Consider the following 23,800-nt stretch of genomic DNA (forward strand, 5'->3'; position numbering starts at 1 on the left):
AAAAAAAAAAAAGAAAAAAAAAAAAAAAAAAAAAAAAAAAAAAGAAAAGAAAAATTACCCCAGTCATGCCACAGGCCAGGCTGATGGAGGCAGTTCCTCAGCTGAGGTTCCCTTTGCGAGGTGCGTCAAGTGGACAAGCAGGATCAGCCAGCACAGTTCCCTTAGCTTTGTTATGAGAGCAGAGCAGCCATGACCTCAGCTAAGTCTCTCTGATCATGTTACCCAGCATCGCCAACTCAGACAGCCTGGAAACATCTACTCACAGGGTTCCCCTTTCTTTTCCATTGGATTAGTTGTGTGTTAACAGTTAAGAAACGCTTCTGTGGGGGGAGAGTACCTGGCTAAGAGGCCTCTTGATGACACAGTGTCGCTCATATCAGTGACTTCACAAAAGAAAGATGAACAAAAATTTGCTCTTGGCAGTCCTGGGATTTTTAAACATGAACCAGAGTTTCCATGGTGTCCAGGGCTAAAGCCCCATGGAGCATTTGAAGTGGAGCCACCTGTTCTGAAGGCTTGGTCCTGCACCTGACCATCTGATCTGAACCTTTCCAGTTGTACAGAACTCAGTGTCAGAGACAGACCAGTCCCTTAGGCAGAGAAAATGTAGCAACAAAATGATGCTCTCAAGGGGCAAGAGACCTTTCTTTACCAGTCAGTGTTGGAATCTAGGAACAAGCTTTTCTTATTTTTGTACTGCCCAAACCTGTCTCATACTGATTATATAAGATCTATAATATATATCAAGGAAGCAAGAAAGCCCAAAAACGTTTGAGTCATATAATTTTATTTTTCATTTGGTTTGAATTCCAAGTCAATGAACTATAGACTCTTTCTTATCCTCCAATGTAAATGTAATCTTGTCTTACAGCATTTATTGTAGTTTTGCTATTTATTTATTTATTTATTTATTTATTTATTTATTTATTTATTTATTGTGTGCGTTTGTTTTTTGAGACAGAGTCTCACTATATAGTTCTGGACATCCTGGAACTCACTCTGTAGACCAGAGTGGCCTCAAATTTAGAGTCCCCCTGCCTCTGCCCACTGAGTGCTGGGATTAAAGGTATACACCACAACAACTTGCTTATTTTATTATTTTGTAAGAATTTTTTTTATGTGTACGAATGTGTGCCTGCCTGGCTATATGTGTTGCTATGTCTGCAGTTTCATTGGGTACCAGAAGAGGTTATTGGATCCCTTACAACTGGAAGTATAGGCAGTTGCGAGCTGTCACATGGGTTCTGGGAATTAAACCTGTTTCTTCTTCTAGAGCAGTAAGCAGTCTTAAACACTGAGCCATCTCTCTAGCCCTGTGGTTATCCTTTGAAATTAAATATATTTAGAGAACCTGGGGTTGGTTTTCCATTGAGTCAGGTCCCTGTTCTCTCACAGGCTGATGAATCTGCACCTGTCGGGAACTATGAGAAGAGAAAGGAGGAGGAGTACAGTCTTCTGGAAAAGCTGACCTGCCAGCTGCAGGAGCTTGCTGTGGGCGTCAGCAAGAAGGACACTCTCAAGTATGCTCCCATCCTCCTTAAGTCATATACATATACATATATATATATATGGTTAGGAATAGAGACATATAGCAGCAAGAACAAAAAATGTCAAAAACACTACAGGCAATTAAATGTGTGTATTGGGGATTCCAGAACATCTTAGCTCCTGTGAGCGATGCTAAGAGGCATCCTAGTCTCTGCCCTCAGACTGTATTCTAGTTGGAGCAGTAGACTGGTGAGCTGAAGAGCTAAATAAACCACTGTTAGGAAATGCGCATGCCACCTTAAAGCAAGGCTTGATGCAAACAAGGAAAGTGGTTTAGGTTGTCTGCTTACATGACCCTCTCTTTCAAAGAATGTGAATGTTGTTGGAACACTGAAAGCAGAAACATGTATTTTTTTTGTTGGAAAGAACATTAATAATAGTTTTTACAAATTACAGAACAAAAGTCCTGTAGGTGTAAACAAACCCAGTTGTGGAGAAAGAAAAAAAATCAATTTTTGAGCCTCTTCAAATGCTATTCCTCAACTCTTTGCTACAGGGTCTTGCTGTGTAGTTCAGGGTGGTCTTGAATTTGTAGTCTTCCTTTCTCAGCTGCTTCAGGGCTAGGATGATGGGCATACGCCACCATGCCCAGCTTGTTCTCCAGCCTTTTACACTGAACTCTAGGTGGAACAATGGATATACTTGCAAACATTCTAGGATTTTTTTTTTTTTTTTTTTTGCTTTCTAATATTGAGAATGACAGAGTAGCCAGTGTTGTGTTTCTGCTCCCATTAGAAACAACTGTTAAGGCTAGGCAGTGGATCCCAGCCCCAGTGGACTAGCCCTTCATCACTCATTAAAAAATGTCCTACAGGCTTGCCTACAGCCTAATCTTTTGTTTTGTTTTGATTTGACTTTGGTTTTGGTTTTTGGTTTTGGATTTTCGACACAGGGTTTCTCTGTAGCTTTGGAGCCTGTCCTGGAACTAGCTCTTGTAGACCAGGCTGGCCTCGAACTCACAGAGATCCACCTGCCTCTGCCTCCCAAGTGCTGGGATTAAAGGTGTGCACCATCACTGCCTGGCCACCTACAGCCTAATCTTCCTCCCAGATGACTCTAACTTATTTCAAATTGACATAAAATTAGCATCATGATAGTCAAGTCTTGTTATTTGCAGTAGTTATGTTCTATAAAGTTATTAAGGACACTGACTTAGAGATTACTAAGTAATTATACTCATGGGATTTATAGATTTAGATTCCTGTAAGCTTCTAGCCACACTGTTTTCAACAACAGAGTAAAATACAGGATTGTTTACATGTGTTTCTGTCTAAAGACATAGCATGCAAGCATGCACTTGCACACACACACAGATTTATTAACATGAATCCATAGCCAACAGAACTGTAATTTACACGTGAAACGTCTTACCTAACCCTTGTACCTCTCTGAAGGCAAACAGCTTTCTCATACTTAGAAACTCTACGAACACTTTGGTAGCCCGTTGTGGAGACATTTAAGCAGCAAACACAGTGATACCACAAAAAGGAAGAAGACATAATGCTAAGCAGACTGCAAAGGCACCTGTTTACCCAAGGAAAGCCGAAGGAGAAGACGATGTGGCTGTAGTCAGCCAGAGGTGGAACTGTGCACTGTTCGCTCGTAGTTGCTGCTGCCTTGGGAAGTCCACAGCTGAGCACATGGTACTACACAAGCTCGTTCTATTTTACCAAGCGAACAGATGCACAGATGTGGAAGCTAAAGCTAGTAAGGATTGGCCATGTGCTGTACGAGTACAACCCTGGTACAAAGGACTTGACTGTAATTCTATCAGCTTGAGATTCTTTTATTTTTGCTGATGATAAAACAGTAATTCAGATAAGACTATGATAGTTTAGATTACATTATAATACACACATTAGGAAACCATATAAACAAAAAGGTGGGATGCTAAAAATTAATAAAAAAAATTTTAAAGAGAAAAAGAGACAAAAAAGTGCACATGAGACAAAAGGAAACTAAAGGGTAGCATGCTTAGACATAAAGTGGCCACTTAGACAGCTAGAGCAAAGGTGAGTGGACTGGTGTTTCACTTGAAAAAGAGATTGTCAGGTTGGCCTTGGCTTTGGGGTTCTTTGTTTTGTTTTGTTTTTCTATAGACCTACATATGTGTACTGGTAATAAGAGTTATACACTAGTTACAAATTATAGATAACTTCAAAGGAAAAGTGAAAAGATATATTACATGCAAATGCTAAGAAAAGCTAAGTAAGGGAGTTAGTTACTTAACTGGGCAAAGTAGACATCTAGGCCCAAAGTATTTACTACAAACAAAGGACATTTTGTGTTTATAGAAGAGTAAGTTCAGTAGGGGGAAAAAAAAACCCTAATAACATAGACTCGAATGTATAAGCCAGGGTTGCCAGAACTGCTTGTAGGTCAGGAAATTAATCCATGGTTCTCAGCAACCTTGACTGATAACATCGGTGTAGATGGTGTAGACCTCCGTGCCCAAGGAAACAATGCGCTGCTGACCCCACTGCAGCGGGGTTCAGGTCCCAAGACCAGGAAGGGGCATCGGTGCAAAGAAGAAGTGTCCAACCACCGGATGAGTTTGGCACAAGTGGCCCACTCCAAATAGCTCAAACCATCTTTTTTATACTTCAAAAGTAAATATGTTTTTCCTACCCTTCAGCATTAGCCTCCAGTAAAAACAAATATGTTTTCCCCCAACTTTTATAGGCAAACAACTTTTAAACCAAAAGCAATGCTGAGCATTTTGTTAGGTTGGCCAAATATCAAGCCAGGCACATCATGGAATAGACATGAGCACACATTCCCAAGAACAACAATAGCATTCAAAGCTTAATAAAGCATCTTTACAGAAATGGGGGTAATTTGCCATAAGCTGCTTGCATACAGTTAGCTCGAATGCTTCCAACTGTTGCCTTGTCCTACAAAAGGGTCCTGCATGCCTAAGCTTTCTACAGAGGGTGAGCTTTGATAAGGCACTCTTTTTCCATCTTAATGTTTTTTTCCCAAAATTAAGAGACATAGTTAATGTCCCCTTTGTTGCCTCCTTACATGTGCCCGTTAACTTTTATTGCCCCTGTCCTACTTGCACTGAATCAGAAAAGTTCCCAGGGTCTAGGGTGACAGCTGGTGTTTATAGATAAGAAACCTAAAAGAAAGAAAAAGAAACCTGAGAAGCATTCGTTTCCAAAGAATTTTAGGGGAAAACATTTGAGAAAAAAAAATGTTTCTGGAAGTGATCATATCTGTCCCATGTGCGACCGATGAAGTGAAAATAAAAACAAGACAAAACAACAACAACAACAACAAAACCTGCCAGGAGAATCGTCAATATTATGGGACAGAAGAGAGCATGCAGGTCCCAGCACACTCTGTGCTATCTCGAAGGCCGCTGATCCTTGTTGAGTGAGAGACCGTCTCCACCAGCCTTGTCTCATGGAGACCCATTGGGCAAGCATTCACATGCTGCTCTGAAACTCGGTGACCCAGCGCCCAACAAAGTGCAGTGCACAGGATCCATCACTTGTGAATTGGGTGAACCACAGGCGCCCCAAACACTTGTCACTGTGTTTCAAAGAACTGAATCTATGTCATGGGTGTTGTTTGAAATTTTAGAATTATGTTAAAATTCAATGACATAAGAAGTAGAAATCACCAATGTTTGCAAATTAAATCAAACACTTAAATATAACTCATGAGCCAAAGAAAATATTGCAGTGACAATTAGAACATGGTGGGGATAAAAATGAATGTGGCGTGTGACCTACAGCCAAAGTGGTGCTTAGGGGGAAACGCTTAGCTTGAAATGAGTAGTTTGGAAAGAAGATTGAAAATCAGTTGTTAGAGCTTCCAAATTAAGAAGCCGAAGAAGAAAGGAAGGAGCCAAATAAACTCAAGAAAGGAACAAAAAAGGCCATGAAAATGAGAACAGATAAGCAATGAGTCAGATCAACAAAGACAAAAGTCATGGTTTCTTTTTCTTACGAGAAATAATTGCAGCTCTTTCTGAGCATGGTGGCACATATCTGTAACCCCACACTTGGGAGGCTAAGGCCAGAGGATTGTGAGTGGCCATGGACTGGGGTTGTAACTTACTAATAGAACATTTTCCTAAAATATGTAAGGCCTTTGATTCGATTCCCAGCACTACAAACAAAACCAACTAATCTAACCCAAGCTTGTTCAAGGAAGGATGGGTAGAGGCAGAATTGAAACTCAGGGCCCATGCTGCGAGCACTGTATGAAGATGCTTGAGCAGTGTGTGCGGGGCGACTCCAGGGCTGGAAGACAGTCTAGCGCCTCAGCTTCTTCACCCCCAGTCCTAGCCAACTAGAGGTCAACTCGATGGTGGAAACTCTCATCCACATTCTTCTACTACGTCTTTTTCCTTCCAGCTCCAAATATGGAGCAACTTTTGTCCATCCAAGCTTTCTCTGCTCACTCTGTGCCTGGATGTGACGTCATGTATCCCACTGATAGACTTGTTTCTTGTAGAGACGAGACACACAGTGACAAAGAGGATGAGGACTTGACCGAAGAAGAAGATGAAGAAGAAACTGAAGAAACCGGTGGAGAGGAAGAAGAATCAGAAGGAGACGAGGAAGAAAAGCAGGAACAAGACTCCCCCAAACAAGCAGAAATCATCACGTACTTTGCTCTCGGGGACTTCGCTGCTCAGCAGGCTGGGGACCTGACATTTAAGGTAGGTAGTTAGTCTGCAGCCAGGGCAAGCGCATCCCTAACAGAAATTCCTGAGAGCTGTGCACTTGCCCTTCACAGTCCTGAGAGTAAACCTTCTTTAGAAAAATAACCATAACTTGGAAGTAGCACTCATAGGAGGGTCTTTTATTAAAATTTCCCCTTCTAAAGATTTTCTTTTCAAAATAGATGTAATTTTATAGCTCCTAATTCAGGGTACATGTTATAATTGAGGCATATATGAAATTACTCAACTCAGGCAGATCCTGTAGGTTGAAGCAATAGGCATGATTCATGTTGTTAGAGGCAGTTCTTCAGTAGCCTGGCACTGTGCACACGCCTTTACTCCTAGCACCCAGGAGGCAGAGGCAGACAGATCTCTGTAAGTTCAAAACCAGCCTGGTCTACATAGTGAGTTCCAGGCCAGTCAAGGCTATGTAGTGAGCCTTTGTCTCAAAAACAAAATACACACTCCCCTTCTCCCCTGTCAACAAAAGGCCTTCCTTCCAGTCACTTATGCTTGGTCTGTGCATACATAAGTAGCAGGAGGGTGAGAAAATAAACTCATGGATTGCTTTCTCAGTGAAGGAGAGCAAGTCATAGGATTTATGCATGTTAGGCAAGCACTTTCCCACTAAGTTGGCCTGGCTTAGACTGCTGGGTTTTGGGGTTTTGTTATGTTGTTGTTGTTTTTTTGGTGTGTGTGTGTGTGTGTGTGTGTGTGTGTGTGTGTGTGTGTATTTTGCTTGTTTGTTTTTCAAGATGGTTTTTCTGTCCTCGCTATCCTGGACCTCGCTTTGTAGACCAGGCTGGTCTTGAACTCACAGAGATCCGCCTGCCTCTGCCTCTGGGTACTGGAAGTAAAGGTGTGTGCCACCACCACCCAGCTAGATGTCTGGTTCTTATAGTTTTGGTTGGGAGCCCAGCCTTTAATGGCTAAGCCATCTCTCCAGCTGGAGTTGTGGTTTTTAAAGAAGCTTACAGCTTTCTGTTGTGAACATAAGTTGAGAGTCTTAAAGAATATGCCAATTTTAGTTCTTATAGTTATAAAATTCCAAAATTAAATAACAAATATGACAAAAGTGTATTATGTAGCCAATATATTTACATTTTAATTCATAGAATTATTTTCAGCTCTGAAGAATGCCATCAGTATTGGACAGAATGTATATTCTAAGAAAAACTTTGTTTCTCAATACCTTCAATTGTAGAGCTTCTAAGATCATCAAAGATGGAATATATATCAGATAGTAGTGGTGCACACCTTTAATCCCAGCATTCAGGAGGCAGAGACAAGTGGATCTTTTTGAATTCAGGGCCAGCCTGCTCTACAAAATGAGTTGCAGAACAGCCTGGGCTGTTGCACAGAGAAACCCTGTCTCAAAAAAGAACCCAAAAATGGAATATATATACATATATATATATGTATATATTTAACATGGTCTCACTGTGTGTCTCTGGCTGGCTTGGGACTCACTATATAGACTAGGCTGGCCTCAAACTCAAGAGATCTACCTCCCTCTGTTTCCCCAGTATTGTAATTAAAGATATGTACTACCATACCTGGTTGGTGGATCATATTTTTATGTTTGGATAAATGTAATTCAAAATGTGAGTTGGGATATATATTAGACAAGTACTATCTTTGCTTCAACATATGGTTTAATTTTAATTTCACAGAACTGATTTTCTCAAGGATTCACATGGTGCTTCTGAAAAATACTTTCCAAAGAGACAGTCACAAATTCAGTTTTTCTTATGTAATAATCAAAGTGTTGGCATAGCATGATACCTTCAGAATGATAGTGAAGGAGCTGGAGAGATGGCTCAGCAGTTAAGAACACTTGCTGCCCTTACAGAGGACACAGGTTTGGTTTCCAGCTCCCACATCGTGGCTCACAGCCTGTAACTCCAGTTCTAGGAGATCCACAGCCCTTTCTCACTTCCATGGATATTAGGCATGTGTTGGTGCACAGACATGCATGCAGGCAAAACATTCAGACACGCATACACACACAAAATAGTGAAGAGGTGCTTCTCATTTGAATATAAGCTTCGTGTGTGTGTGTGTGTGTGTGTGTGTGTGTGTGTGTGCTAAGTAGCCAATGAAGTGATTCTTTTATAGTCACATAGAGTCAGTAGTAGAGTGTGATGGACTTTATTTTCAAATGGGACTAAATAATTAATAAAGCTTATTTGCTTATTTTACTTTAGTAGAAATGTATTTTGAAGCATTTGTAATGAAACATTGTTCAGTTTCTACTTTGTTTTGTTTAAGAAAGGGGACATTCTCCACATAATCGACAAAAAGCCTGATGGTTGGTGGCTGGCCAAGGATGCTGAAGGGAATGAGGGTCTCATTCCCAGAACCTACTTGGAGGTTAGTCCTGCTCATTTGTGCCTTTCCTGCGACAAAGTGTTTCTGTTCTGATGGTGATAAGGCGTGGAGCTGTACTTCTGACCTGTTAGCAGCCATGGTGAGAAGGGGAAGTGCTCTGTATTAACTGCCTGCCTCCTGGGCCCCCATCGTGAACTCTGGAACACTCCCATCATGAAGATGCCGTGGGGGTTAGTGCTGTTTTCAAGTATAGGCCATCTTAGTTTTGAGACCGTCTCTCAGGGGGTTGCCAAGTAGGCCACCAAGTCCTAGGGATCTGCCTGTCTCAGCCTCCCCAGTGCTCAGTAACCATTATTGCAGTCTGAAATCTTTCAGCACTGAGATGGGGAGATGGAGAGCAAGCAGCTGCTGTGGTGATAATCCACACAGTCGTTTTTGGATTTGATTTATTTCACCAATTTGCCATCCCCTGGGAGTGGTCATCAAAACCAATCTCATTATTGTTCTGTTTGCATTTATTAAACTCCGTGTTTTCTACTTATATCTCTCCTTATTGAATGTAACAGCTGCTATGTTATTAATTAAGATGTTAGCCTTCAGACATTTGTGTCTGATATTTTTTTGACTTCCTGTTGTGTGTATTTTTGTTATGTAAACCTGTCAGTGTGTTCACTCATGACTTTTGGTTTTACATTTGATATTACTTCTGAAAAGGGCTTTCTTATTCCATGAGTATCTTCTTCCAGCACTTTCACTGATCCTTTTCTTAATTTTTAATTTAAATTCCACCTAACATAAACAGATATGTGATTTATGTTGGCTATAAAACTTGTCTCCTTCTCTCTCTCTCTCTCTCTCTCTCTCTCTCTCTCTCCCTCCCTCCCTCCCTCCCTCCCTCACTCACTCCCTCACTCTCTCTTTCTGACAGGAACTTGCTGTGGAGCCCAGGCTAGCCTAGAATTCATGATCCTCCTGACTCAGGTTCCCAGGTTTTGAAATTACCATTCCTTCCTGTCATTTTTTTCAAATAGTGAAATTCGCAAACACGTGTTCCGTGTTCCCCATCACATACAAGTATTCTCATCCATGACAGGTCTTCCTTAAAACACTGGTACTTTTGTTGATTGATTTTGTATTACCTGACACTCACTTTGCATGTCCTCAATTTTCCAGCCATATAATAAAAAAGACAAACAAGAATCGAGTGAAGAAGGCAGCAAGGAGGGCAGCGAAGAGGATGTGGAGGTGGTGGATGAAACTGCGAACGGAGCCAAAGTAAAGCAGAGGTAACGAGGTGGGAGAGGGCAGCGGGGTAGCACAAAGAAGCCTGTGCTGCCTGCGTGTGTGCACGCGTGCGTGGAGCCATGCACCTTGCTTTTTGATACTGGGTCTCTCTGGGACCTGGAGCTTGCTCACTGGGCTAGGCTTCGTGGACACTGAGCCCCAGGCACCATTCTGTCTCCACCTCCCCAGCTCTGAGATCAGTGCATAACCTTGGCTTTTTATGTCAGCTCTAGGGAACTGAACTCAGGTCTCCACACTTGCATGGCAAACATTTTACCAAGTAAGCCATCTCCAGCCCCAGAAACGTTTGGTTTTATTTTTACTATCATAAATAATTCTGTAAGTGTCACAGCTCAGATGGAAAGGGATCCTGGCAGTTGGGAGCTGGAGAATACTGAGTGTTACAGCTCGGGTGGACGAGGGCTCGGCAGTCGGCAGTCAGCAGTCAGCAGTCGGGAGTCGTGGAGCAGCACAGGTCACAGTAAGCTTAGCAGCTTACAGCCCTGCTGTAGGAAAAGGTTTCCCCAACATAACAGCTCTGCTGCAGCAGGAAAGGGCTTCTTCCCCAGGGAAGTAGTTACAGCTCTGCTCCAGTGTTCTGGAGTGTAGCAAACCTTCCCCTGCTCCAAAGTGTAGCAGCTCTGTTCTGCCAGAGGAAGGTTTCCCCAGCGACATTTCTGGCCAAAGTGTTACAGCCCTGCTCTGGTGAAAGAAGGTCTCACCCAAACCTGGTTCAAGAGATTTATTGGGAAGGAAGAATCCAGGAGAGTGCCTGCCTCTTGGAAGGGAAGCATCTAGGAGAGTCGCTGCCTCTTCCAGAGAGGGAAGAAGAGCAGCCACAAACTGAACAGGCACAGGGCTTATATATGGCTTCTTAGGGGAGGAATTTTCCCAGGGAGAAGAGGGATTGGTTTTCCCTGCTCAGGGATTGGTTAGTTTAGTTGGTCAGGGGCAGAAATGGCTGATCTCAGATCCAAATTTGTTTCTTTCACTGACCTTTGTAAGCTTTTTGGCCCTAGTTGGGGGCCAGGGCATATTTCTTTCACTGACTCTGATCCAAGGGCCAAAGTGTGTTTCTTTGGCACTAGTTTCAGAGTCAGGGTGTATTTCTTTGGTTCTGGTTTCAGGGTTAAAGTATTCCTTTCACTGGCTCAGGTCTGAGCCAGTATGTGTTTCTTTCACTCGCTCTGATTTCAGGGCCAAGCTGGGCTTCTCTGGCTGGCCCTTTTCCCCTACAAATTCAACACTTTGATGAAATGGAGACACGTGCTGCTACTTTAATTTTGTAATGATTTTTGGGGCATTTAGTTCTAGCTTGGCCTCCTCTTTAAGACAACTGTTTAGTTTTCAAAATTGATTGATGATTACATACTTCTTTGAGTGCCCGGTTGGAATAGGCATACCTGGTCCCTGCGCTGACCTTGCTCCTTTGTCTCCCTAGAACTGATTCTCACTGGAGTGCTGTTCGAAAAGCTCTCTCAGAGGTTGGTTATCACCTGTCTCGTGATTTGTGTCTAATAATAGTGACGTAATTGGCAAGTAAGATACATTTGGTTTGTTACTTAGTAGTTCAGACTGAGTTCAGAGCAGAATAGAGACTGGGGACAGCAGAGATCATAGCAGATGCAAGGTGTAGTGAGCATAAGGCATCTCCTGCCTGCTGGAGATGATCCAAATAGCATTTCTCTTTAGGTCCTGTGTGAGAAGTAGAGCATCTCATCTGTGATATGATTTAAGAGCTTGGGATTATCCTGTGTTCCTCTGGGAGTCTTCTATCATTTTGGGGAAACTGATATTAGATTTCAGCTATTTGAAAAACATAAAAAAGACATCAGAATAAGAAATGACCCATAATTGTATGAAGAAATTATATAACATAAGAAAATCCTTCCTCTGAGCCCCTAAGCCATCTCCATTAACAGTGTACCGAGTCGCCTTCCTGACTCTACTCCCTCCCTTCATTACAAGGACATGCTTGTGTGTGGGCGGGCAGAAGTTCACATGCGCAAAGCATCCATCGATTCCAAGGTGTGGGTCAGATGCACTAGTGACCATTTGTTCACATGTGCCGTGGAGCCGCAGGCGTAGAACTCAGAGCTCTGTACTCTAGTCACTATGAAGGTCAAATTCGTTAGAGAGACCAGGGTTCATGGTGAGTGTCACCCTCGAGGAATTGGGGGTGACACTGCAGTATTTCTTACCTCGAAGTCTTTGTTTTGTATTTTTCTCTATTGGGTTATGATTGAAATGGTGTTGAGGTATTACACAGACGAAGAGAGGAATGAAAACAAGTCTATTTCATTTTCCTCTCTTCAGCAGATAAACACGATCGAAACGTTAGCCACCATGGGAGCCATTCCTGCAGGGTTCCGGCCATCCCTGCTCGCCCAGCTGCTGGATGAAGGTAACACGGGGCTTTCCATCTCCACTCTTGTAGTTAAGCAGTCAAAGCTGAACTTTAATTTTTCTGTTATTGTCAAAACAGAAGATCCTAAATCTACCCCTCCCATGTGTGTGTCTGTGTATGTGCATGTGTGTTCCTTTGTGATGAGGCCAGAGAACACCATTTGCCTTTCCAAACTGTTTCCTACTATATTTTTTGAGGTAAGGCCCCCTCACTTAGTTTGGCTACACTTGCTAGGCAGCAAGCTCTAGGAATCTCCTCCATTTCTGCTCGCGAGCACAGGGACCACGGGTGTGTACTGCTGTAGTACGCCTGGCTCTTGCCTGTATTCTGAGGGATAGAACTGAGGTCCTCATGCTCATGTGTAGGTGGATTTTTCTGTCCCCCCTGCCAACTTTCAAATCATGACATGGAGAGTCCTTATTAATTATAAAAGCCCAGCTGATAGCTTAGGCTTATTCCTAATTACCCCTTATAACTTAAATTAGCCCATCTTGAATCATCTGTGTGTTGCCATGTGACTTGTGGCTTTTACCTCTTTTCTTGCATTCTGTTCCTTTTAGTCAGTTAGTGACTCTATCCTTCTTCCCAGCATTCTCTCTACCCTGAATCCATCCAGCTTTTTTTGTTTATTTGTTTTTGTTTTTCGAGACAGGGTTTCTCTGTAACTTTGGAATTAGCTCTTGTAGATGAGGCTGGCCTCGAACTCACAGAGATCCACCTGCCTCTGCCTCCCAAGTGCTGGGATTAAAGGTGTATGCCACCACCGACTGGCTGTGTTTTGTTAAACCCATCTGTGTGACAAATCTTTACAGTGTACAAAATGATCAACATTTCCCCCTTTTTGTGTAAAGGAAGGGTTTTAACTCTAACATAATAAAATTATAAACAAGAACAAATATCAGGTAAGGATTATATTTACAGTGTCCAGTTCATTTGTATTTGGCATATTTGGAGAAAATATCCCATTATCTATCCTGTCTTGATGAGTCCAAAGCTCTGTGCCTAATTTACCTTCTATCATAACTAAGGAAAACTATAACTATGACTGTCTAGTCTTAAACTCCATCAAAAATCCCAGAAGGATATATTGTTACCTTAATAAACAGGAAGTACAGATCAAACAACTTCCAAAACTATAGAAATGACAGAGATATCTGTCTTCCTGGACAATCACTCCAGGTTCCTCTGTAGCATTAGGGCATCCATCTTAGGCTACAGGTCTAGAATATCTAACAAACTTTTCTGTAAAGCAGGAATTTTGAAGGACCGTCTCACCTTCTAATGGCAAAATTAGACAGTCTTTTTCCTTTGTACTTGCTTGTCCAGTTTGTATAGCATATTGTCAGAAGTCAAGGTAAGAACAGCCTCCCCCCCAGTGGCTAAACTTGCCACAATGAAAACAAACTCCATTTAGAGGTTTTTTGATGTCTAATATCTTTTCTGAAGTAAATTGATGTTGCCAGGAGCAGACATATTTCATTCTCACGAAAAGCTCTATGTTAATAAAACATTTTAAATGCTTTAAATATTCTGTAGGCCTTTGAAGTATTTGAAGATCACCTGTCTATCTAAAATATATCTCTGATTTTTAAAAACATACCTCTGTATGCTATGAATACCATTGGTTAATAAAGAAACTGTCTTGGATCTGCACAGGCAATAGAGGTAGGTAGGGAAAACTAAATTGAATGCTGGGAGAAAGAAGGAGGAGTTAGGAGAAACCATGGAGCTGCTGCCAGAGACAGACATGCCAGAACTTTACATGGTAAGCCACTGCCATGTGTTAATGCACAGATTAATGGAAATGGGTTAAATTACGTGGGGAAAACTAAACTGAATGCTGGGAGAAAGAAGGCAGAGTCAGAGAGAAGCTATTGAGCCACCACCAGAGACAGACACACTGAAACTTTGCTGGTAGGCCATGACCTCATAGTGATACACATATTACTAGAAATGGGTTGAATTAAGATATAAGAGTTAGCCAATAAGAAGCTAGAGCTAATGGGCCAAGCAGTGATTTAAATAATATAGTTTCTGTGTGATTATTTTCGGTCTGAGCTGCCAGGAAATGAGCAAGTGGCCTCCTCCTTCAACACTCTTGTAACTTAATCCATCTCTAGTCATCTATGTGTTACTACATGATTCATGACTTTTACCTCATTTCTTGTATGTCTGTTTCCTCTTGTCAGCTGGCAACTCTGCCCTTTTTCTTCCCAGCATCCTCTTTTCCTCAGAAATCCTGCCTAGCTATTGGCCATTCATTTTTTTATTAAACCAGTCTGAGTGACAAATCTTTGCAGTGTACAAAGAGATCATTCCACAACACGCATGGCAAGTGCTTTGCTTACTGAGCCATCTCCAGAACCCTGAATCTCACCCCTTGAGTATTCATCTTTTTGTCACCCTCCCTTTGGCATCAGGGGTGGCCAGGCTGGTACTCTGGGTTCCAGCCGCTTTCCTAGTTTCACAAATGGTTTGAAAGAAAATGTCCCCCAAAAGGAATGGCACTCTTAAGTGTGGCTTTGTTAGAGGAAGTGTGTCACTGTGCGGGTAGGCTTTGAGGTCTCATATATGCTCAAGCCACGCCCAGTGGACAGTTCACTTCTTGTTGCCTGCTGGTCAAGATGTAGGACTCTTAGCTCCTGTTCCAGCACTATGCCTGCCTGTATGCTGCCTTGCTTCCTACCATGATGATAATGGACTAAATCCTTAAAATGTAAGCCGCTCCAATTAAATGTTTTTCCTTTATAAGAGTTGTTGTGGTTATGGAGTCTCTCCATAACAATAGAAACCCTAAGACAGCTGTCCTTACCTCCATCTTTAGCCAACCCTCTCCAGCCTTTCCCCCATTGGTATGTGCCTAATCAGTATTAGCAGGACATCTAATCCTGCTGCCTTTAAGGACCAACCCCTAAGCCCCATCCCATTAAGCCCTGCTCTGTAGCAAGAATTTTCCAAAGCATTCTCTTTACCTGTTGTTTGTTCCCTTGTTCATTTTGGGCTTTCCCAGTGCTTAAGAACATCTGTCTATGAGCTGTTGTAAAGAAGAACCATGGTGACAGGTGTCATAAGAACATCTGTCTATGAGCTGTTGTAAAGAAGAACCATGGCGACAAGTGTCTTCTGTGTGTTCCTCAGCTGCTCAGTTGTCCTTGGAGTGACTTCTCAAGGTTCCCTCTGATAAAGTGGCTCTTTCCCGTGTCTTTCCATCCTTCCCCGGGATTCCTGCCATGGTTATGTTGGTTTCCCCAGACCCTTGAAACTACCTGAGTGGAGACAGACTTTCATTTTGGTTGCCAGCCCCAAATGGAGGAGTCTTGTTAATCATGAAAGTTTGCCCTTTAGCTTAGGCTTGTCTCAACTAGCTCTTACAACTTAAATTAACCCATTTATGTTAACCTACGTTCTGTCACATGGTGTTTCCTCTCTTCCATCTTGCTGGTGTTTCCTCTGTCTGGCTGGGGACTCCTCCTTTCTTCTTCCCAGAGTCCTCTCTGTCCCTGGAAGTCCGGCCTAACCTCTTCCTGCCTGGCTATTGGCCATTCAGCTCTTTATTAAACCACTCTTCACAGTGTAAACAAATATTCTGCTACTTTTGAGCACCCTGAAAACTCATGTGTTGGCTTCATGTGTCAGTCCCTCAGCTGTAAGCTAACGAGGACAGGATGCACCTCTCAGGTTCACTATTCTGATTCTGACGTGGCTCCAGAACTTTTTCTTGAGTGAGTAGTGATTTCTACAATAAGAAGTTCAGTTGTAGGCCTGTGATCCCAGCATGTGGGAGGCAGAAGTAAGAGAACTGGAAGCTCAAAATCATCCTTGGCTACATAGAGAGACCAGCTAGGTATTTATAGAAGGCATTGTCTCAAAAAATTAATTAAAAATAAAATTAATTATGTATTGTTTTCCTTATCTCTAAAACGTGATTGCAGATTTCTTAAATTTTACACAAGTATTTGAATGAATCCTTATTATCATAAGGCAGCTTTTTGTCTAAGCATCTAGAACTCTCTTAGATCACCTTGAGGTGACCTTTATATATTTCTATCTTAATTTGTGTGCCCTATTTTAATATAGAAGCATATATTGGTCCATCTGCCTTGGAAATTGAATTCTTAGTGAGTACATGGCTTTTCAGAAATTTTTTTTGCTAGGTTTGTTGTGTAAAGTATGGATTTAGGGTTTTGACTTTCATTTCTCTTTTGTAAGAAAATAAAGGAGGTGTTATTTTTGTAGGGAACCGGTTTCAAGCAAGCTACTTCTTACAGCCGGAGCTCACGACATCGCAGCTGGCCTTCAGAGATCTCCTGTGGGATGCTAAAGCAGGCACGGTAGGTGTGCTTGCTGTTGGTCAAATGAGAGCGCCCAGTGTCTGCCCTGTGACAAGTGTGTAGATAGCATGTAAAATGGAAATTGACAAATGCTTTGCAGAGAATACACTGTGTATTTCTGAAAGATACTTTATAATTTGAACTTTGTATCTCAACTTTATCTTCCTTTCTCTTCTATTGTTGTTCTCTCATTACAAAAGAAATGATTCTAAGTTTATATTTTTAGTACATTTATTTCTTTTACATCTCTGCGTCAGTTTCTCCTCTCTCCTCTCCTTACAGGCCCTATTCCCTACCCTCCCCTCTGTTCCCACCCCAGTCCACTCCTCCATTTCTCTTTAGGGAAGGGCAGGTCCCCCATGAGTATCAAGAAAAAAATTACATATCAAGGTGCAGTAGGACTAAAAACCTCGCATGGACAAGGTGACACAGTATGAGAAGTAGGATCTCAAAAGCCAGTAAAAGAGTCAGAGACAGCCCCTGATCTTAGTGTTAGGAGTCCACAAGAGGACCAAACTACAGAACTGTAACATATAAGCAGATGTCTTTATCCGTCCCATGCAGACTCCCTGGCTGTTGGTTGAAACTCTGGGAGCCCCTAGGAGCCCAGGTTCGTTGATTGTGTGAGTTTTCTTCTGGTGTCCTTGACCCCTCTCGCTCCTACAATCCTTCCTCTCCCCTCTTCTCCTCGGTTCCCCGAATTCCCCTAATGTTTGGCTGTGAGTCTGTGTCTGTTTCCATCCTCACTGATAACAAGTAGGCCAGGCAGCAGTCTGGTCACAGGAGGCGGACAGGTCAGGCTGCTTATCCGTTACTGCTAGGAGTCTAAGCTGGGGTCCTCCCGTAGACTCCTACACTTCCACTGGACCCTGAAATGACCCCCAGAAGTCCCCTCAGCACTTTCCTCCTCGGTACTCCCCCAACCTGACTGCTCATGTTCCCATCCGCACCCACCCTCAGTCCACTGACAGATCTCTTGTTTTCCCCTGCCCAGGGAGCTCTAGGTGTCCCCTTTAACCCCCGTTGATACCTAACCTGTCTATGTCTGCAGATTGTAGTATAGTTATCCTTTATTTTACAGATAATATCGACTTGTGAGTGAGTACATATCATGTTTGCCTTTCCCAGATTTGGGTTACCTTGCTCAGGATGACTTTTTTTCTAGTTCTATCCTTTTGCCTTCAAATTTTCTGGTGTCCTTTATTTTATCAGCTGAGTAATATTCATTGTGCAAATGTACCACATTTTCTTTATATATTCCTTGGTTGAAGGTCAGACATCTAGGTTGTTTCCAGTTTCTACCTAGTACAAATAAAGCTGCTATGAACATAGTAGAGCAAGTGTCCTTATGGTATGATGGTTAAGCATTCTTTGGGGTATATGCCCAAGAGTGGTATAGGCCCAAGATTGGTATAGCTGGGTCTTATGGTAGATCTAAGTTTATATCGTTATCATTCTTTAATTTTTTTTTTTTGAGACAAGATCTCACCATGCAGCTCTGGCTGTTCTGTCATTTTTTTTTCCTGAAGAAATAAATTTTATATAATTTTTATGTACTTGGGTATTTTAGCTGCATGTATGTCTGTGTACCACATGTGTGCCTGATGCCTGCAGAGGCCCGAAGAAGAAGAAGAAGTTGAGACCCCTAGAACTGGAGTTATAGATGGTTCTGAGCCACCTTGTGGGTGCTGGTAATCTAATCCCAGATATCTGGAAGATCGGCTGGTGCTCTTAACCACTGAACCGTCTCTCCAGCCCTGTCCAGCCCTCTATCTTAAGTATTCTTTACCTTGATTTTTTTCATATGTAAAAAGGGAGTGATTAATAATAATAGCAATAATTCTTTCAGCAGTTATTGTGGGGATTAAATGATAAAGAATGATGTTGGGCACATAGGAACTCAATAAACGTTAGTTTTAAAGTTTGGTGAAGTACCTCTGTTGTGTGATGTTACTGGGGAGATATTCCTGCTCACTCCAGATAAAAATGGCCATGACAGGCCAAAGAAATAATTCTGTGGAGTCCACTGTGAACCAGCCAGTCGATGGGGCCACTTCAAGAAGAAGCATGGGTGCCTTGTGTAGTTGTGTCACTGAGAAGCCCCACCCCAGCATGGGTGCTCACTTAAGAAAGCTGCACTGGGAATTGTCTCCCACAACCGCTAACCTACAACTTAGAGGCAACCACTCCAACAAGCCTCAGAAAGGGGTTGTCCTAAGTAGGGTTTCTATTGCTGTGATAAAACACCATGAATAGAAGCAACTTGGGGAGTAAAGGGTTTATTTCTTCTTAGGACTCTCAGGTCACCTCCAGCACTGAGGGAAGGCAGGGCAGGAACTCGAGGCAGGAACCTGGAGACAGGAGCTGAAGTAGATGCCTCAGAAGAGTGCCGCTTACTGGCTTGCTCCTCGTGGACAGCTACCACAGCATAGCTCACACACATGTTATAGGAATGACTGGAGACTAGAACACTGATTCCACAGTCGAATCATTTATTTTACCTGTGAGTCCTTCCTGCGTGTCCTTTTTATTGCAGTTTGTAAGTAATTAAGGGAAAAAAATGCAGCTTTCAAATATAGCTGTATGAAAATTTACCTCAAATGACTGTCTTTTATATTAAGTGTACTTCACTAAAAACTGTATATATGTTTGTGTAAAATTCTTGTTTTTTTTTAAAAATCTATATGTATTTTCTTCCTTTGCTTGCTTGTTTTTAAAACAGGGTCTCATGTAGCCCAGGCTAGCCTTGAACTCTCAATCTTTCTCCTTCACCTCCTAAGTTCTGAGATTTCCAGAGTGAATTGCTGCTCCTAGCTTTGTATTTATTTTTTTAAGGTGTATTTATAAAAGATGTTTTGTAGCTGGGATGGTGATGCACTCTTTTAATTCCAGCACTTGGGAGGCAGAAGCAGGCAGATTTCAGTGAATTTGAAGCCAGCCTGATCTTCAAAGCAAGTTCTAGGACAGCCAGGACTGTTATACAGAGAAACCATCTTAAAAAAAACAAAACAAAAAAGATGTTATATAAAATTGATTTTATTATAAAAAACAAATAATAGTAATAAATTTTGTGCTTAATTTTCCTTTCAGATTATGTCAAGACTAAGTCGTGTGTCTTTGATTCTGACCCTCTGGAGCTGTAAAATGATTCCTCTCCCAGGAACAAGCATACAGGTTCTCAGTAGACATGTGCGTCTCTGTCTGTTCGATGGTAGTAAGGTAAGAACCAAGTCCACTGGAAGCTAAGTGAGGTCACTCCAGGATAAGGGGAAAGGATTTTATTAGCACCATGTATTTTATATATATATACATACACAGTATATGCACATTAAGGCTTCTTACATCCATACTGGTTCTGATTACATAGATTTAACTCCTGATTCATTGAGTTGTTGGGGGTGATATTGGTATATCACTGGCAATGTTATCTGAGCTAATGTATCTAAGGTACTAATGCTCATCTCCTACTGTTAAACTCAGCCCAGGTCTTAACTATAGTATTGAAGTATATAGTATTATATATATGCTGGTGTAACCAACACCTTAAGTAAGAAAACAGAGCATTGCCATGTCTACACAAAGCTTTCCATTCTATTCCTCCCTGATTATAGAGACTATTTTTCACCCAGTACCAAAAAAAAGTCTGAATGATTATTTTAAAACAAACATATCTTTTATGAGAAAATTCTTAGTGCCTAGATAGAAATTTATAGCTTTAACTGCAAATTCTGGGAAGAATAAAGACTCAAAGTAAGTTGTCTAAGCTACCAACTTAACTTAAAAACCTAGGCGTAGAAGACTGAGTTAAGCCAGAGAGGGAAGACCCATGCAGAATAGGCATGGCACATTTCATAGACTTAGGTCACAGGCTGTATCCAGATGTTTCTCTCCCACCCACCAGTTCCCAAATAACACTCAGAGGCTTGATATTAATTATATATTACTTGCTAGCTTTTTCATTTAAATTAACCCATATCTATTAATCTAATTATTGCCATGTGGCTGTGGCATTACCAATCTGCTGGCACATTGTTCCTTGGGCAACTGGATGGTGCCTTGCTCCAACTCCTCCCTTCTCTTGTATCTTTGTTTTTATTTCCTGCCTGGCTCTATCCTGCTGTGCCATAGGCCAAAGCAGCTTTATTTATCAACCAGTGAGAACAACACATATTCACAGCATACAGAGAGACATCCCACAGCATTTCCCCTTTTCTGTCTAATCAGAATGAAAGGGGAAGGGAATATGAGCTGAGCAGCAGCATTGGACTCTCTCTGTTCCCTGGTTGAGGTCACAGTGTGACCAACTGCCTCAAGATCTTGTGGCCACATCTAGAGACACTTTCTTACCACCATACTCTCAAGCAATGAGCCAGTGAACCCGACCTTCATTAAGTTTCTGTGGTTGGTTATTTTGCTGCAACAGTGAGAAATGGAACAGCTCTACATAGCACTAACAGAAAGATAAGTAGAGAAATCCTACAATATCTGGTGGTCAGGACAGCCAAGTGTCATTGTCAGCTGAACAAAATAAAGAGCCAGCTCACTTAGGACTAACCAGCTCCACCATTTGCTGGCATGAGACCTGACCAAATGATGTGGCCTTGCTCACACTGTCCTCAGGGTTGATGTGAGGACTAAGTGAGTTAATGAGTGAAACACTTAGGACTCCACTCAGCACAGGAGAGCATGATGTTGAGGGATGATGGTTGCAACTTAGGAGGGCGCTGCAGAGGGAGATGGAGGAGGCGAGAATCAACCAAATGTGCTGGGCTAGACGGGAGGGCAGAGTGTTAAGCAGCCAGGAGGCCTTGGACTTCCACATATTATGGATGAGTTCATCCTTCATTGAACGTGGAATGTCTAATAGTGATCCCCACATCTCTGTATAGAACCACTGCCAGTAGGTGTCACCGGTGACCACTGGTGACCAAAAGGAGATGAAGTGCCATTTGTTTGTTTGTTTGTTTTAGAGACAGTCTCCCAGGTACACCCGGTCTGGCCTTTCACAAGAGCTAGGAGGCCAGCTTTGTTTGTTCGTTTGTTTGAGACAATGTCCTGCCCAGGCTAGGCTGGAATTCATCCTCTTGCTTCTGCTGGGATTACAAATGTACACCACAACATCATGCTTCAGTTTGTAGTTTAATTTTTTTATTAATACATGAAAATAATAAAACTTATACCAAAATCATGGATTGTAACTCATAAAACTGATTTGTATCAGATTTCATGTAATAGGTGTATCTAGTAGGAACGCACGTCCTCACACTGGTTACTCTTCCACGAGAAATCTAAGACTGCTGCAAATAAGAGGTGCTGCTTTGATACCAAGCAAGAACGTGGCACTTGTGGAGACGTCCCTCCCTCCCCCGACACAGCCAAAGTCTCTGAGCAGTTCACTGAAGGGCTCTGGTACCCTAGGTAGCAGGGAGACGGAAAGGAGCCCCGGACTTTCAGCTGGACGCTTCATCTTTGCTGAAATGGAGCTCAGGGCCTCCCGCATGCTGAGCGCATGCTCTGCACTGTCCCCACCCTCAGCTGTATGCTCGGTTTTCTCTTCCTTCTAATCTTTTGTTCTTCTGTTTTCTTTGTCCTATATATACACACACACAGAGGGGGAAAGAGAAAGAGAGACAGACAGAGAGAGCACCATGTCTATGCTGTTGAGTGCAGAGTTGTTGATGCCTTGGGACTCAGAAGTGCAGGAGTCTCAAAGGCTCCTACAGTGTGGTTTCAAATGAGAAAATCTCATTTCAGGTTCTGAGCAACATCCATACAGTTCGAGCAGTCTGGCAGCCTAAAAAGCCCAAAACATGGACCTTTTCTCCCCAGGTAAGTCATCGCTGAGTGGGTTTCTTTACCTGCAAAGTATACGGTCCAGCATGCAGCTCCCAAAGTGTGGGACATGGAGCATGCAGTGTGTAGGGTCAAATGGAAATCTTTGTAGTCTTTGTTTTTCTTTGCCAGTTTTGGCAAAAATCCCCCAAGCTCCCAGTCACTGGAGCTGTGATTTCTGTGAGTCACCTCTCTCGGTGGATTTCAATATTAGGAAATGTTCCTTGATGGCGCAGAAAACACGAAGTTAAGATTAGGATTGGGTATTTTCCAGAAGTGAGATCTAGCAACTGTGCTGATGGCACCTGTATTTCCTCAGGTACAAACCAAAGGCAGCGCCTCAGGGACGAGTGCCTCACACCCAGATCCTGTCAGGGCTGGGGTGAGGTTAGGGCTTCATTCAGCCAGAGTCAGTTCCACACAGACACTAGTGAGTCAAGGCTGTCTTGTTCTTTTTACGGTACTGTTTGTGGTTGACTTCTTTCCTACCTCTAAGGACTCATTGTTGAGCATTCTCTCCCCTCCCACAACCCACTCCTTTGTTCCACTGTACACTGGAAGCCCTTCATTTCCCTTCCTCTTACTGCGTCAGGTCTTACTTAGCACAAGACTGAGGGGCAGGGAGAGGGCACAGGCTATGCTGGAGGCTCAGCCACTTCTCTTGATTTGGCATGTGTCCTCCTTGGTGGCACAACTCCTCAAAGCCCTTGGTTCCCCTCGCACCAGCTTCTAGGGAGCACGTCTTGTCTCTTGGCTCATACCTTCACTCTTTGCCCCTGTGCACACGCAGTGGTAAGGGTAGGGTTTTCTGTCTTCCGAGGATGCGAGTACCTGCTGCTGTGAAGCGTGGATAAGTATAAGTGAGCTTCTGGAATGAAACGGAGCACGCCACGTGCGCTAGTCATGTGGGAGCTCACACTAACACCTGTGAATAGCTGCATATCCACTACCGAGGGGCACTGGCCGCGGACACACGTGCACTGTGGTATTTGTCCTTGGTGCTGCCTGTGAGTTGGGGTCTGTGGGCCATTCAGGCAGAGTGCGGTGCTTGTGAGGCTCTGAGGGTGTTGGAAGCACGATGGCAAGGGGAGAGGAGGGTTCATGCCACAGGCCCAAGGGAGACTTTGAGCAAGGGAAACTAAGCCTTGGGGAATAGGTAGGGTTTCCTAGGCAGGGAAGGGGGTATGGTTGTCCAGGGAGATGGAGTGGGTTGAACAAAGGGAACGGGATGTCTGGAAGGCAGGAATAAGGACAAGTGCATGTTGGTCTTGGCTTTAGCTTTGCTTGCAAACAGCCGTGGTTGTGTAAGTAAAGCATGCAGGACTGGGGACTGACTTACAGTAGTTTGCTTCTTTCCCTGTTCTAAGCAAAAAAAAAAAAAAAAAAAAA

At 42.7% G+C, this 23,800-nt stretch overlaps 1 protein-coding gene across 2 annotated transcripts in view; it reads left to right on the forward strand.

The window, feature by feature from the left end:
* Nphp1 (nephrocystin 1) overlaps positions 1-23,800 on the forward strand; it is a 54,997-nt gene that overhangs the window by 11,369 nt on the left and 19,828 nt on the right. The window contains exons 4-12 of one of the 2 annotated variants that reach the window (XM_050134387.1): positions 1,396-1,520; positions 6,016-6,223; positions 8,498-8,599; positions 9,731-9,843; positions 11,283-11,325; positions 12,158-12,245; positions 16,485-16,579; positions 19,670-19,798; positions 22,334-22,408. In XM_050134387.1, coding sequence (XP_049990344.1) covers positions 1,396-1,520; positions 6,016-6,223; positions 8,498-8,599; positions 9,731-9,843; positions 11,283-11,325; positions 12,158-12,245; positions 16,485-16,579; positions 19,670-19,798; positions 22,334-22,408 — 978 coding nt within the window. The remainder of the gene's footprint in view (positions 1-1,395; positions 1,521-6,015; positions 6,224-8,497; positions 8,600-9,730; positions 9,844-11,282; positions 11,326-12,157; positions 12,246-16,484; positions 16,580-19,669; positions 19,799-22,333; positions 22,409-23,800) is intronic. The other variant, XM_050134389.1, reaches the window with a different exon arrangement.

This window comes from Alexandromys fortis, unplaced genomic scaffold, assembly GCF_014885135.2.
Source record: "Alexandromys fortis isolate MF-2015 unplaced genomic scaffold, M_Fortis_MF-2015_v1.1 scaffold_6, whole genome shotgun sequence".
Classification (NCBI taxonomy): domain Eukaryota; kingdom Metazoa; phylum Chordata; class Mammalia; order Rodentia; family Cricetidae; genus Alexandromys; species Alexandromys fortis.